The sequence below is a fragment of the Thalassophryne amazonica genome, chromosome 10, assembly GCF_902500255.1.
Source record: "Thalassophryne amazonica chromosome 10, fThaAma1.1, whole genome shotgun sequence".
Classification (NCBI taxonomy): Eukaryota; Metazoa; Chordata; class Actinopteri; order Batrachoidiformes; family Batrachoididae; genus Thalassophryne; species Thalassophryne amazonica.
This window is the reverse complement of record NC_047112.1, coordinates 62,185,232-62,199,073: the sequence shown is the minus strand read 5'-3', so window position 1 is coordinate 62,199,073 and position 13,842 is coordinate 62,185,232. Positions and strand designations below refer to the sequence as shown.

The window sequence follows — 13,842 nt, the reverse complement described above, 5'->3', positions numbered from 1 at the left end:
CTGTGCCAAGTTTTATTGCAGTCGGATGTTGTTTATGGGTCCCCCATAAAGCAACAGTTTTCCCTAAACAAGCAATGTAATAATCCAGTAATTCCAGTAATGTTCTTCTCTGGGTGACCAGTCAACCACCACTTTTTGTGATTAGAAGCCATCACATGTACCTGTAAAAGAAAAATAATGGCATCAGAGTCTTCTCCCATTAGGGTGGTGTTGCCTTGCCAGCAGAGGGAGAGGAAAATGTGTTGGGGGACCTCTAAAGCTTATCTGATTGAGTTCATACTTGGTCTGCACCTGTAAAACCCCAAGTGGAACAAAAACACATGGCTGAAGTCTCTCACAACTTTTATTTTTTCACTATATAACATGAACAGCCCTACTGCTTGTGTCTATGTTGTGTGAGTGCAGCAGGGTCCAGACAGAGTTGGTCAGAGTGATGCTGTATATGAGGTGGTGAGTCTTCAGAGAGAGGCAGAACGAAACCATGAAGGACGAGAAAGACTGGCTTCACCCAGTGAGGAAGAAGAGGCTGATGAAGGTATGAACAGTGATGCTTGACAAACCCCCAAATGTAGTTGCTTAGTTGCCAGCCTTCTTGTAGATGTTCTAGAATAATACAGTGGAGTACAGAATCACATGTAGCCAAAATTAGTCTATAAAGCTAGTGAGGTTTTGGTTGATTCTCTGCATGTCAGTGTCAAAATATGGCTTTGGTTTAAAGTCTGCCTGGCTCCAGTACTCGCCCCCACCCCCCATCAAAACAACATAAATTGTCTTTGAAATCTTGCTTGATTGAAAAATGTAACTTCACATTGTGTATAGTACTTGACAAATCCCTTGCCTCCTTCAGTCTCAGAAAAAAAATGACACTTCTGTGAACCTACAATGATGCAAAAAGAAAATAATTGCTTTACCTCAAATACCTTGCCAGAGGGAGTGTTTGTGTGATATTCTATTTATCAAGCAGATTTTTTTTTGAGGTGGCAAGAAAGCTTCCTTGAAAGGAGAGTGTATTCAGTTTGAAATGGTTTACCAAAGCACATCATCTCTGTATTTTGTAGCTATGCTGTACTTTGACCGAAATGAATCAACAGTGAACTTAATTTTGTTCAGGCATGTAGTCTGGTGTGACTTTTGTGGTTTGTATGTGAGTGAGGGGAGGGCAGTGATTACTGGAATGTGGAAAAATTACATGTACTATACAGCTATTTGTGCACAAATGTGTGTGAGAAAGGGCACATCATCTGTGTATTGTAGTTGATCATGGGTTTGTATTTTGCACTGTGGAGAGCAATAACCTATAGGTGGAAATCTCAGAGGATTTGAATAGTCATTTATGTGATAATGCATGCTTGGATATCTGCTCATCCATTGACTGAGTCAATGCATGATGAGCTTTCGGTGAGTCTTGATGGATTTATTGTACAGAGCTCGCAGTGAAATATTCCAGTCCTTTTTTTATTTAGGTTAAGTTAGGTATAATGTTTGTGTTGTTTTTCATGATCATCCTTCCTTAATAGTACCAGCTGTGTCAAGCAAGCCTTTTATTTTCTTGATCAGTTCCCATTGATGGAAGCTCGTGATTTGTGTTAATGGCCATGGCTGTAAAGTGTGAAAGCAAAACCCATCCATTTAGGGTGAAGATATACAACCCCAATTCCAATGAAGTTGGGATGTTGTGTAAAATGTAAATAAAAACAGAATACAATGATTTGCAAATCCTCTTCAGCCTATCTTCAATTAAATACACCACAAAGACAAGATATTTAATGTTCAAACTGATAAACTACATTGTTTTTGTGCAAATATTTGCTCATTTTGAAATGGATGCCTGCAACACGTTTCAAAAAAGCTGGGACAGTGGTATGTTTACCACTGTGTTACATCACCTTTCCTTTAAACAAAACTCAATAAGTTTGGGAACTGAGAACACAAATTGTTGAAGCTTTGTAGGTGGAATTATTTCCCATTCTTGCTTGATGTACGACTTCAGTTGTTCAACAGTCCAGGGTCTCCGTTGTCGTATTTTGTGCTTCATAATGCGCCACACATTTTCAATGGGTGACAGGTCTGGACTGCAAGCAGGCCAGTCTAGTACCCGCACTCTTTTACTATGAAGCCACGCAGTTGTAACACGTGCAGAATGTGGCTTGGCATTGTCTTGCTAAAATAAACAGGGACGTCCCTGAAAAAGACGTTGCTTGGATGGCAGCATGTGTTGCTCCAAAACCTGGATGTACCTTTCAGCATTGATGGTTTTAAAGTTCTGATTTTAGTTTATAAAATTGTTCATGGACTTGCACCTCCCTATCTGGCTGACTTGATAAGCCCCTATGTACCAGCTCGGGCCCTGCGTTCTCAGGGTGCAGGACTTCTGTGTGTTCCCAGGGTGAATAAAAAGTCTGCCGGTCACAGAGGTTTTTCCTATCGTGCCCCAGCTCTGTGGAACGATCTGCCGGCACACATTCAGCAATCGGACACTGTGGAGACCTTTAAATCACGTTTAAAGACTCATTTATTTTCCCTGTTTTATAATTAGTGTTATGATGTGTTTTTAATCTTCTATTCTTTTACTGCTGTCTTTCTTTTTATGGTTGTTTTTAATTGTGTTTTAAGTTTTTAATTGTTTTTTATGTTGTGAAGCGCCTTGAGACGATTTTGTCGTGAATTGGCGCTATATAAATTAATAAATTTGAAATTTGAATGGTGCCATCACAGATGTGTAAATTGTCCATGCCATGGGCTCCAACACACCCCCATACCATCACAGATGCTAACTGGATGGTCTTTTTCCTTTTTTGTCTAGAGGACACAACGTCCATGATTTCCAAAAACAATTTGAAATGTGGACTCATCAGACCACAGCACACTTTTCCACTTTGCATCTGTCCATTTCAAATGAGCTCGGGCCCAGAGAAGGCAGCGGCGTTTCTGGATGATGTTGATGTATGGCTTTCGCATTGCATGGTAGAGTTTTAACTTGTAGATGTAGTGACGAACTGTGTTAACTGACGGTGGTTAACTGACCATGGTTTTCTGAAGTGTTCCTGAGCCCACGTGGAAAGATCCTTTACACAATGATGTCAGTTTTTAATGCAGTGCCGCCCAAGGGATCGAAGGTCACGGGTATTCAGTGTTCATTTTTGGCCTTGCCGCTTATGTGTAGAAAGTTCTCCAGATTTTCTGAATCTTATGATTATATTATGGACTGTAGATGATCCCTAAATTCCTTGAGAATTCCTTGAGAACGTTGAGAAATATTGTTCTTAAACTGTTAGACTATTTTTTTCATGCAGTTGTTCACAAAGTGGTGATTCTTGCCCCATCTTTGCTTGTGAACGGCTGAGCCTTTTGGGGCTTCTTTTATACCCAGTCATGACACTCACCTTTTTCCAATTAACCTGTTCACCTGTGGAATGTTCCAAACAGGTGTTTTTTGAGCATTCATCAACTTTCCCAGTCTTTTGCTGCCCCTGTCCCAGCATTTTTGAAATGTGTTGCAGGCACCCATTTCAAAATGAGCAAATATTTGCACAAAAACAAAAAGTTTATCAGTTTGAACATTAAATATCTTGGATTGTGGTGTATGCAATTGAATATAGGTTGAAGAGATTTGCAGATCATTGTATTCTGTTTTTATTTACATTCCACACAACGTTCCAACGTCATTGAAATTAGGTTCTATTTCAGAAGATGGTCTTGCAGTTTAATAGCATGATTTCTTAAATCTACTCATTATCTAAGGCACGATCTCCCAATTTGAGGTCCGTGGGCCGTGTTTGGCCCACTCTCAATTTGATTTGGGTTGTCACATTGCCCAGTATGACATTTACAGGAAAGGCGTTATTATGCCCTAATAGTAGTCTTGTAAGGCTTGCTGCAGTTCTGTATCTGATCACAGTTTAACATGTAGCAGTTGTGGAGTGCTGTGAAATTTCTGTGATGGTCAGCCATATTTTTTTTTTGGCAGGGGGGGGGGTTAACACTGCCATCTAGAGGCCTCAGTGAAATTGGGCATGTTTTTCAATCAATACATCTTTGAAGAACATTCTGCAAAGTCTGTGTGGGGGCATTTTGTGATGTGTAAACACGGCATCCAGTTACTGTTTTCTTTTTTTAGTTAAGTAAAATTTTTCTCTTTTCTTTACAAAGGTGGACAATACAGTTGATTTCTGCATAATTTTCCAAAGCCCTCCGCATGCATGTTCTGTTGGAAGTGTCTTTCCTTTTAATTATGTTATGCAAAAAGAAAGATAGATTTAATTTTTATTATTATCTCTGACTACTGCAAGAGATTACAGAGAAGTGTTTATGTTGGAATTTAGTTGCAGATTTCAAGTGTTAATTTTGTACAAAATACATTATATGTACAAAGTAAAACTCTTGACTGTTGCCTTCCTACAATTGTACTTTAATTGTAAAGAGAAGTGCTGGTTCTTACTCTTCCCGCTCACAAGATTGATTTTGCTTTCTGTTCCATATGCCCATACTGGACTGGGTATGAGGGCTTTTGTCCACTCCACACCTTTCGCTTGGAATAAGTTGCAAGAGAAGTAGAAATTAACAGTGTTAATGTCACTGAGCGATCTTAAATCCACATTGAGAAGACTTGAGGCCAACTCCATAAAATGCACTTGTTTTTTATAATAATATGCTTGTAATTAAATTTTTTTTATCATCTTTTGTTTGTGTAAATGTGTAACTGTGCTTTGTATTTGCTGCTGCTTATCTTGGCCAGGACGGCGGCACGTGATTTAGTGGTTAGCACTGGTGCTTCACAGCAAGAAGGTTGTGGGATCGCTTCCCAGCCGTTCTGTGTGGAGTTTGCATGTTCTCCCTGTGTGTGTCTGGGTTTCCTCTCGGCACTCCAGTTTCCCCCCACAATCAAAACATGCTCATTTAGGGTCTGCTCCTTTTTCTGCCCCTGACCAAGGCAGCGTCTCTACATCTGGAGTTGGTCTCTGGGCGCCGGTCTGTGGCTGCCCACTTCTCTGAGTGGTTGAATTGTCTAAGTGTAATTAGGATGGGTTAAATGCAGAGGACAAATTTTCGTTGTATGTACAGTGGAACCTCAATTTTAGAACTTTAAAAAGCCTCTGTCCCACTGAATAATGAGCCATGCATTGGTGTGTCAGCATTTATTCAAAGAATGATCGTTTTGTGTGGGCTTTTAACAGCCTTGTCCTCACTACAAACATGCCTCTCAAATCCTCGTTTGTCCTTGTAGAACCTCGTACACAAACTGCCCCACGCTGCTGTTGCTAAATTTTGAACTTCTTGAAATTAGTGCCATGCTCAGAGATGAGCCTCGGTAGCCGAATATTCTGCCTTTAAGAGCCACTATTCTCCCATGATTGTTGAATAACTGGACTTGTACCACAAAAACATGCTGTGTGGCTCATTATTCATCCTTCATTATTCGATGGGACCAGGGCTTAATTGGTTCCTAAATGTTGTTCTTAAATAGAGTCGTTCTTAAACCTAATCTAAATTTCCCATAACAAACAATGTAAAATAGATTAATCTGTTCCTGTCCCCCCAAAAAACAGTGTTTTTACCTTTTTTTTTAAACAGCATTTCATGCTTAAAAGGCAGTCAAAATACAAATAATATGCATAGTGTCTTGTACAAAATACTGTACAGTAATTATAATAAAATAAACCATTTAATTTTATCTTACCTGTACAGAAGAGACTTAATGGCGTACATGGATGGTGAAGGAGACAGATGTTATTGTCCTTTAGGATGTTTGACCGCACAAGCCAGATTATTTCAGGTGTTGCAGTGAAACTTTGGTCGAATTTAATGTTGTATGCTAACAGCCTGAGTATTTTAGCAGCTATCATAGCTTCACCCGTTAGCTTCACTTAATGTATGCTGGAAAACATACACGGCTCATAACTTTTTAAAATATTCACAATAAAGTAAACCGTTAGGAGAAGAACCGCAAACCAAAAATAACACTTCTTCTTTCGAGTTTATTAGCAGATTGCAACCCAACACAGTGCATTACCACCACCTACTGCGGCAGAGGTGTTCGTGCACCAAGACTTTGTTTGAAAAGTGATGTATTTTTCACTCAAAAAATTTCTGCCAATCACCACAGCAGGTATTTTCATTAATGATCAGGTGTCTCAGCAGGTCATTTCATTGATGATCAGCTGTTTATGTTCAGGGGAGAGCGCAGCTGCTGAGGTGATTGGTTGCAAGTAAAACCTGCAGTGTCTTGGCCCTTGTGGCCCACCCCTGCGCTACTCTATTCTATTAAATAAAAAGTATTTACAGCTCTTCACTTTTTCCACAATTTGTGTTAGTCTTATTTCAAAATGGAGTAAATTCATTTTTTCCCTCAATATTTGATTCAACACCCCATAATGACAACATGAAAAGGTTTTTTTTGTTTGTTTTTTGCAAATTTATTAAAAATAAAAAAAACCTCAGAAATCACACGTGCACAAGTATTCACACCCTTTGCTCAGTACTTTGTTGATGCACCTTTGGCAGCAATTACAGCCACAAGTCTTCTTCAGTATGATGCCACAAGCTTGGCACACATATCTTTGGGCAGTTTTGCCCATTCCTCTTTGCAGTACCTCTCAAACTCCATCAGGTTGGCTGGGGAGCATTAGTGCACAGCCATTTTCAGATCTCTCCAGAGATGTTCAATCGGATTCAGGCCTGGGCTCTGGCTGGGCCACTCAGGGACATGCACAGAGTTGTCCTGAAGCCACTCCTTTGATATGGTCATTGTGCTGCTGAAAGATGACCCGTCTTCCCACTCTGAGCTCAAGAGTGCTCTGGAGCAGGTTTTCATCCAGGATGTCTCTGTACATTGCTGCATTCATCTTTCCCTCAGTCTTTCACTAGTCTCCCAGTTCCTGTTGCTAAAAACATCCCCACAGCATGATGCTGTCACCACCATGCCTCACTGTAGGGATGGTGCCTGGATTCTTTCAAACATGATGCCTGGCAATCATGCCAAAGAGTTCAATCTTTGTCTCATGAGACCAGAGAATTTCCTCTAGGCTGGACTATTGTAATTCATTATTATCAGGTTGTCCTAAAAGTTCCCTGAAAAGCCTTCAGTTAATTCAAAATGCTGCAGCTAGAGTACTAACGGGGACTAGGAGAGAGCATATCTCACCCATATTGGCCTCTCTTCATTGGCTTCCTGTTAATTCTAGAATATAATTTAAAATTCTTCTTACTTATAAGGTTTTGAATAATCAGGTCCCATCTTATCTTAGGGACCTCATAGTACCATATCACCCCAATAGAGTGCTTCGCTCTCAGACTGCAGGCTTACTTGTAGTTCCTAGGGTTTGTAAGAGTAGAATGGGAGGCAGAGCCTTCAGCTTTCAGGCTCCTCTCCTGTGGAACCAGCTCCCAATTCAGATCAGGGAGACAGACACCCTCTCTACTTTTAAGATTAGGCTTAAAACTTTCCTTTTTGCTAAAGCTTATAGTTAGGGCTGGATCAGGTGACCCTGAACCATCCCTTAGTTATGCTGCTATAGACTTAGACTGCTGGGGGGTTCCCATGATGCACTGAGTGTTTCTTTCTCTTTTTGCTCTGTATGCACCACTCTGCATTTAATCATTAGTGATTGATCTCTGCTCCCCTCCACAGCATGTCTTTTTCCTGGTTCTCTCCCTCAGCCCCAACCTGGTTCTGCTGGAGGTTTCTTCCTGTTAAAAGGGAGTTTTTCCTTCCCACTGTCACCAAATGCTTGCACACAGGGGGTCGTTTTGACCGTTGGGGTTTTTACGTAATTATTGTATGGCCTTGCCTTACAATATAAAGCGCCTTGGGGCAACTGTTTGTTGTGATTTGGCGCTATATAAATAAAATTGATTGAATTGATTGAAAGGCCCGGTCACACTGCACTTAACGAAGGGCAACAAAGCCCTAATGAATCAAGGAATCTGGACTTTTTTTTATAGTTTTGTTGGCATTGTTTAACCTTTGTGCAGCTTCGTTCCTGCAGCTGGAGCTTGGTCAGGATTTTTAAACTGTCAAAATTTGAACAAATGCCGCTGAAAACCTCAATTCGTCCGTATTTCGCTTTGCTGTAGTTCTTGATGGTTTTTTTGTTTGATTAGTTTTTGTAACATTAGAGTTTAGTTCAACTTCATTCAACCGGCTGAATGTTTTCATAAAGTGCAGAAGCCGGTTTGTGAGTGCTGCTACTGCCGCTGTGTTCATGTACCGTCAAAAACGACAGGGAAAACTCAGCCTGTTTGCTTATGGCTCAGTCACATGGCACTTAACGAAGTGCAACGAAATGAAACGAAACGAAAAGAAGCAAGAAATCTGGACTTTCGTTGGCATTGTTTAAACTTCGCTCAGCTTCGTTCCTGCAGTTGGCGCTTTGTCAGGATTTTTAAACGGTCGAAAAATTTGAATGAATGGCAATGAAAACCTCAATTCCTCCATGTTTTTTTTTGCTGTTGTTCTTGACGTTTTTAATCATTTGCTTAGTTTTTCTAACGTTAGTGGTTAGTTTGACTTTGTTCGACGAGCTGAATGTTTTCACACAGTGCAGAAGCCGGTTTGTGAGCGCTGCTGCATTCATGTACCATTGGAAATTACAGGGCAAACTCAGCCTGTTTGCTTGGATTTTTTTTTTTTTATCTGGGTGAGGGGTCAGCTTCAATGGACTTGGGCACCTTAGAGAGCGAGAGAGAGAGAGAGAATTCTGATGGTGTAGACGATGATCCCTCTTTTGTTCTGGATGAGGTACCAGAGCAGGTGGATCCACCGACATGCACACAGATCTCCACAGTGGGTCGGATCACGTGCTTCAATTTGTAGCTGGAATGCAGAGTAGGATGCAGACACACACTGCTCCAGCAGTGGCTCCAGGCGCGTTTTGTTAAAAGCGTGGAGATCAGTGCTAGCTTTGTTTCGTTTTGTTCCTCTTTCATTCCTTTTTGCACGCTTGATTTGCAGGCTATTCGGTGATGGGACAAGTCAAAAGCTCATTTGTCCACCTTTTCTCAATGATTTGGGACCTTTTTACTTTTTTCCCTTTATTCAGGAATCGTTGTATGCCATGTGTCCGGGCCATAAGGCCTTTCTCGCCCAATTGCTCAGTTTAGATTGGCGGCCAGCTCTAGGAAGAGTCCTAGTGGATCCGAACTTCTTCCATTTTCCGATGATGTAGCCCACTGTGCTCATTCAAAGCGACAGGAATGTTTCTGTACCCTTCCCCAGATTTTTACTTTGATACAATCCTGTCTCGGAGGTTTACAGACAATTCCTTTGACTTTATGCTTGCTTTGTGCTGTGACATGCACTGTAAACTGTGAGACCTTATATGCAGGCAGGTGTGTGCCTTTCCAAATCATGTTCTGTCAACTAAATTGACCCCAGGTGGACCCCATTTAAGCTGTAGAACAATCTCAAGATTGGTCAATGGAAACAAGATGCACCTTAGCTTAATTTCATGGCAAAGGCATGTACATGTGATTTCTTAGTTAGAATGTTGAAGGAAAAAAAATGAATTTTATCCATTTGGGAACAAGGCTGTAACATAACAATATGTGGAAAAAGTGAAGTGCTGTGAATACCTTCCAGATGCATTGTATAATGCAGTGCACTCTGACATAACAGCAAAATGTACTTTTTGGCCCCTGGCCCTCCACCCACAATCAGTTTTGGTGGCCTTCATAGGAAAGAATTTTGACACCCCTGGTCTAAGGCTTTGTTCAGACTTGTCAGAGTTGTTCAGAGTTGGACCTGAAAAGAACAACTCGGTTAACACAGAAAATAATCACGCAGGAGACACTGAATTTCTTTTTCCTGATCAGGAGAGAGCAAACAAGCGTGTCCCCTCGCCAACATCCGTCTCGTCCGCTCTGAAGGGCCCCGCCCATCTGCCTCTCCTATTTTTTGAATAAAGTTACATACAAGCATATAGGACAAAACAAGGAAAAGACAGAGTTTGGTCTCACGTTGATATGAAAACTGTTATGGCTTTGGTCTCCTTGGTATTTCCGAACTAAAATTTTGTTTTGAAATCCATTTAAGCTTTGACTGTTTTGTCCTCAACAAGGTCCAATATGCTTCTGATGCCCCTAGACAGCCAGGAAGCCCAAAAAACAACTTTCCCTCCCATTTTTATTGCTGGATTGTTCCAAAGTGATGAATCTAATTGTTTATAAGGGGTAATCCTGACAAGTTTATGAAATTTAGTCCAAACATTTTTAGAATGTTGCAAAATTGGATTAGGCTCTTGGCCTTTGCATGTAATTTTTTTTTTTTGTCAGAAGATCAAATGGACTAAAGTGGGTTGTATTCTCCTGCTCAATAGCTGCCCATCTGATATCAATGCCCCCCTTTTGCAGTGATTCACAAGTTTGCTCATCTTATCCTTGGTTTTTTGCCATTCCACAGATAATCTGTTACCATTTGATTGTATTGCCTTATTCTCCAGATATTGAAATTGGAAGCATGATTGACAAATAATTGAATTGCGGTGCAGTAGCCATTTTTATAGTGTTAATCTTCCCCCAAAGTGTTAAATTCAACATTTTCCACTTTTCCAGGCTATTCTTGATTTTAGTGAGGAGAGAAGTCCTATTGATTGGCATTATTTTTAGTAAGTTAGCGCATAATTTCACACCCAGATATTTCATGCCTGTTGAAAGCCACTTAAAATTACCTGCACAAACCATAGCTGGTTGGCATACTTTGGACATAACCATAGCCTCTGATTTATGCCAATTAACCTTATAGTCAGTTACTGTAGAGAAAAAAAATCAACCTTATCAAGAAGAGCCTGAGTAGAGGCCACAGGATCTGACACCAAACACAAATATCGTCAGCGTAAAGAAAAAGTTTGTGTTCTTTACCACCTGCAACAAATGTTTGTCTCCTTCCGTATTGAAACAGCTAGTGGCTCAGTACTTAATATGAATAAAATTGGGGAAATAGGATCGCCCTGCTTAGTTCCCCTAAAGAGCCTGAAAAATGGTGAAATCAGGCCATTCCTGATCACAGCTGCACTTGGTTTTGCGTAAATTATTTTAATACAATTAAAAAAAAATAACCTTCCCAAATCCATATTTTACTCGCACACAGAACAAAAACCTCCATTCGACTCTATTAAATGCCTTCTCTGCGTCAAGGGAGAAGGCAGCCACCGGAACGTCTTTGTCATGTCCCATTTTTCATGGAATTGCCCAGCTAGTGAGTTTATATATGTTTAAGTTTATGTGTTAAACAAACACAAAATGTGAGGATTCCTGCTTTCTCGCTCAAAAGTTATGGCACTATGGGGGGAGGTTTTTGGCAATATGGAGGGGGGAACCAGGTCGGCACTGGCTCTGCTGTGATTGGTCATTTCTGAAGAGCGACATTTGATTGAAGGCCCTCCTGTTAGGCAGAATTCTGCTGAAACGAAGGAGACGTGGTTCTCTCCTTCAGGGAGGTGGTGGCGTATTGGTTTGCACATGATTTTATGGCCCAATCACACGGCACACGACGATTCCTGAATGAAAGGAACAAAGTAAATAAAAGTCACAATGCGTTGAGAAAAGGTGGACAAAAGAGCTTTATCACCGAATAGCCTGTGAAGCAAGAGCGCAAAAGGGATGAAAGAGGAACTTAACCAAACCAAAGCTAATGATCTCAACGCTTTAAATGAAACGTGCCTGGAGCCACAGCTGGAGCAGTGTGTGTGTCTGCATTTCTGAGTTCCAGGACTCGGCACTGGGATGGAGCTCATAGCGCCTGAGTCCTGGAGAAACTGCAAACAGAATCTGTTGAGATCTGTGTGCATGTCGGTGGAGCCACCTGCTTTGGTTTCTCATCCAGAACAAAAGAGGGATCATCTCCTTCATCATCAGAATCCACACTGTCTGACGACACGCTGCACGCACCGTCTTGCTTCAGTTAAAAAAAAAAAAAAAAAAAAGTGGTCACTGCTGTATCACTGTATTATGTTCTAAGCCATATATATTGATTTATAATGGAAAACTGTCAAAAGGGGGAATAAATATAAGTGTAAAAATGATTGAATATATCAGAGCAGTAAATTGATCAGTGCGTGTGAACGCGCATTGACTCATATGTGCGGTTATTTCAACCAGCTGCAGCTGATCCACAACGTGAATTCTGCCTTCCAGAACAGCTCTTTATATAATCATTTGAATTATCTACCCATTGCCACATGCACATAAGGGCTGGATTGTCATTCCTGCACTCATATTGTTCTATTTAATAAAAAAATAATAAGCACACGCAGCAGCTGTTGCTGCGTTCATGTACCGTCAGAAACTACACAACTTTTTTGTTGTTTCAAATTCAGCAGTTGCTTGTGGCAAAATAATTAATTGTATCCACACAAAAGATTAATTCTGGCCTATATAAGGTGCCTGAGCCCATTGAAGCTGACCCCCCCACCCAGATAAAAAAAAATCCAAGCAAACAGGCTGAGTTTGCACTGTAACTTCTGACGGTACATGAACGCAGCAGCAGCCTCAGTGCTCACAAACTGGCTTCTGCACTGTGTGAAAACATTCAGCCGGTCGAACGAAGTCAAACTAAACATTAACGTTACAAAAACTAAACAATTCAAAAACGTCAAGAATGACAGCAAAATGAAACATGGTTCGTTCAAATTTTTCAATAATTTAAAAATCCTGACGAAGCGCCAGCTGTAGGAATGAAGCTGCGCGAAGGTTAAAGGATGCCAACGAAAGTCAATGAAAGCCCAGATTTCTTGTTTTGTTAGGGCTTTGTTGCCCTTCGTTAAGTGCTGTGTGACTGGCCCATAAGAGGTTTTACTTTGCCATCTGATGGTTCGTAGTCACATTATTCTCTTTGATCGGTTTGGGTGTAGAGAGTCAGACTCAGGCGCACCGGATTTCATTAATCATTGATTTTTAGGACTTTCTGTAATTTATTATGGCAGAGGAGGGTTATCAATCAAACCTCACTCTTCAGAAACCACCAATCACAACAGAGCTAGTACTGACCCCTGATTCCCTCCCCCATAGTGCCAAAATTCTCCCCGTGTGTGTGTGGGGGGGGGGGGGGGGTTTGCTGGTCATATATTCCTCCTCGCTTGCAGCACCTTTTTCCTCGCTCGAGGAGTAGTTTCTACTGTGCATGTGCAAAGATAATTTGCATGTGCATTTAATATCTCTGCATGTAAAATAATATAATATGGCCAAATGCATGTTTTATACAAGATTTGTTTTGGCAGCGATCTAATGCCATAATTAGCACCCTTTCAAAAAAAAAAAAAAAGTAGCTCCACAAATGATGGACTTCCAAATTAATGAGTTATGTTATTTCATCTGCATTGTTTTACATTATTATTTTAAAATATATTTTTGGCTTGGCAGAGTTTCTTGTTGGTCACTCATACTATAAGCGTAAACACTGCATGTGCAGCAGAATAAAAACTAGCTTTCAGACCATGTATTGTTTCCCAATTTTCATCTGTACACCAGTTAGGAAGGTTTTAGTTGTTTAAACTTTATTTGCATCAGTCACTAGTAGGATTTCATAAGAAACTGGTAATGATGAGCAGATTAAAAGTCTTAAACTGTAGAATGTAAATGTTATCTTGTGTGGGCAGTATTTCATGCTAATATCTAAAGTCAGAGTTTAAGTTGGACAGAGCAGAGGAAGGATGTGTCATTTCAAAGGTGGGCATAGTCTCTATTGCTGCCGCATTTTTTTCATGTAAATCAAGTTGCTTTTTTATAAACACACAGTGCAGCAGTATTTTGAAGACTGCACGACTTGAGACTCGTATGTCAAAGCAGCTTTTGCATGGTGCTGCTTGTCAGCACTGTAAACATCTCCATCTTTTTCTGCTGCCCCCCCCC

The 13,842-nt window shown here is 40.7% G+C and overlaps 1 protein-coding gene across 1 annotated transcript in view; it reads left to right on the top strand.

Moving 5' to 3' along the window:
* The window catches only part of rabgap1l (RAB GTPase activating protein 1-like), a 422,326-nt gene that overhangs the window by 71,821 nt on the left and 336,663 nt on the right, over positions 1-13,842 (top strand). Inside the window, 1 exon segment of the mRNA XM_034180104.1 lies at positions 406-535. Within this exon segment, the coding sequence (XP_034035995.1) occupies positions 406-535 (130 nt within the window).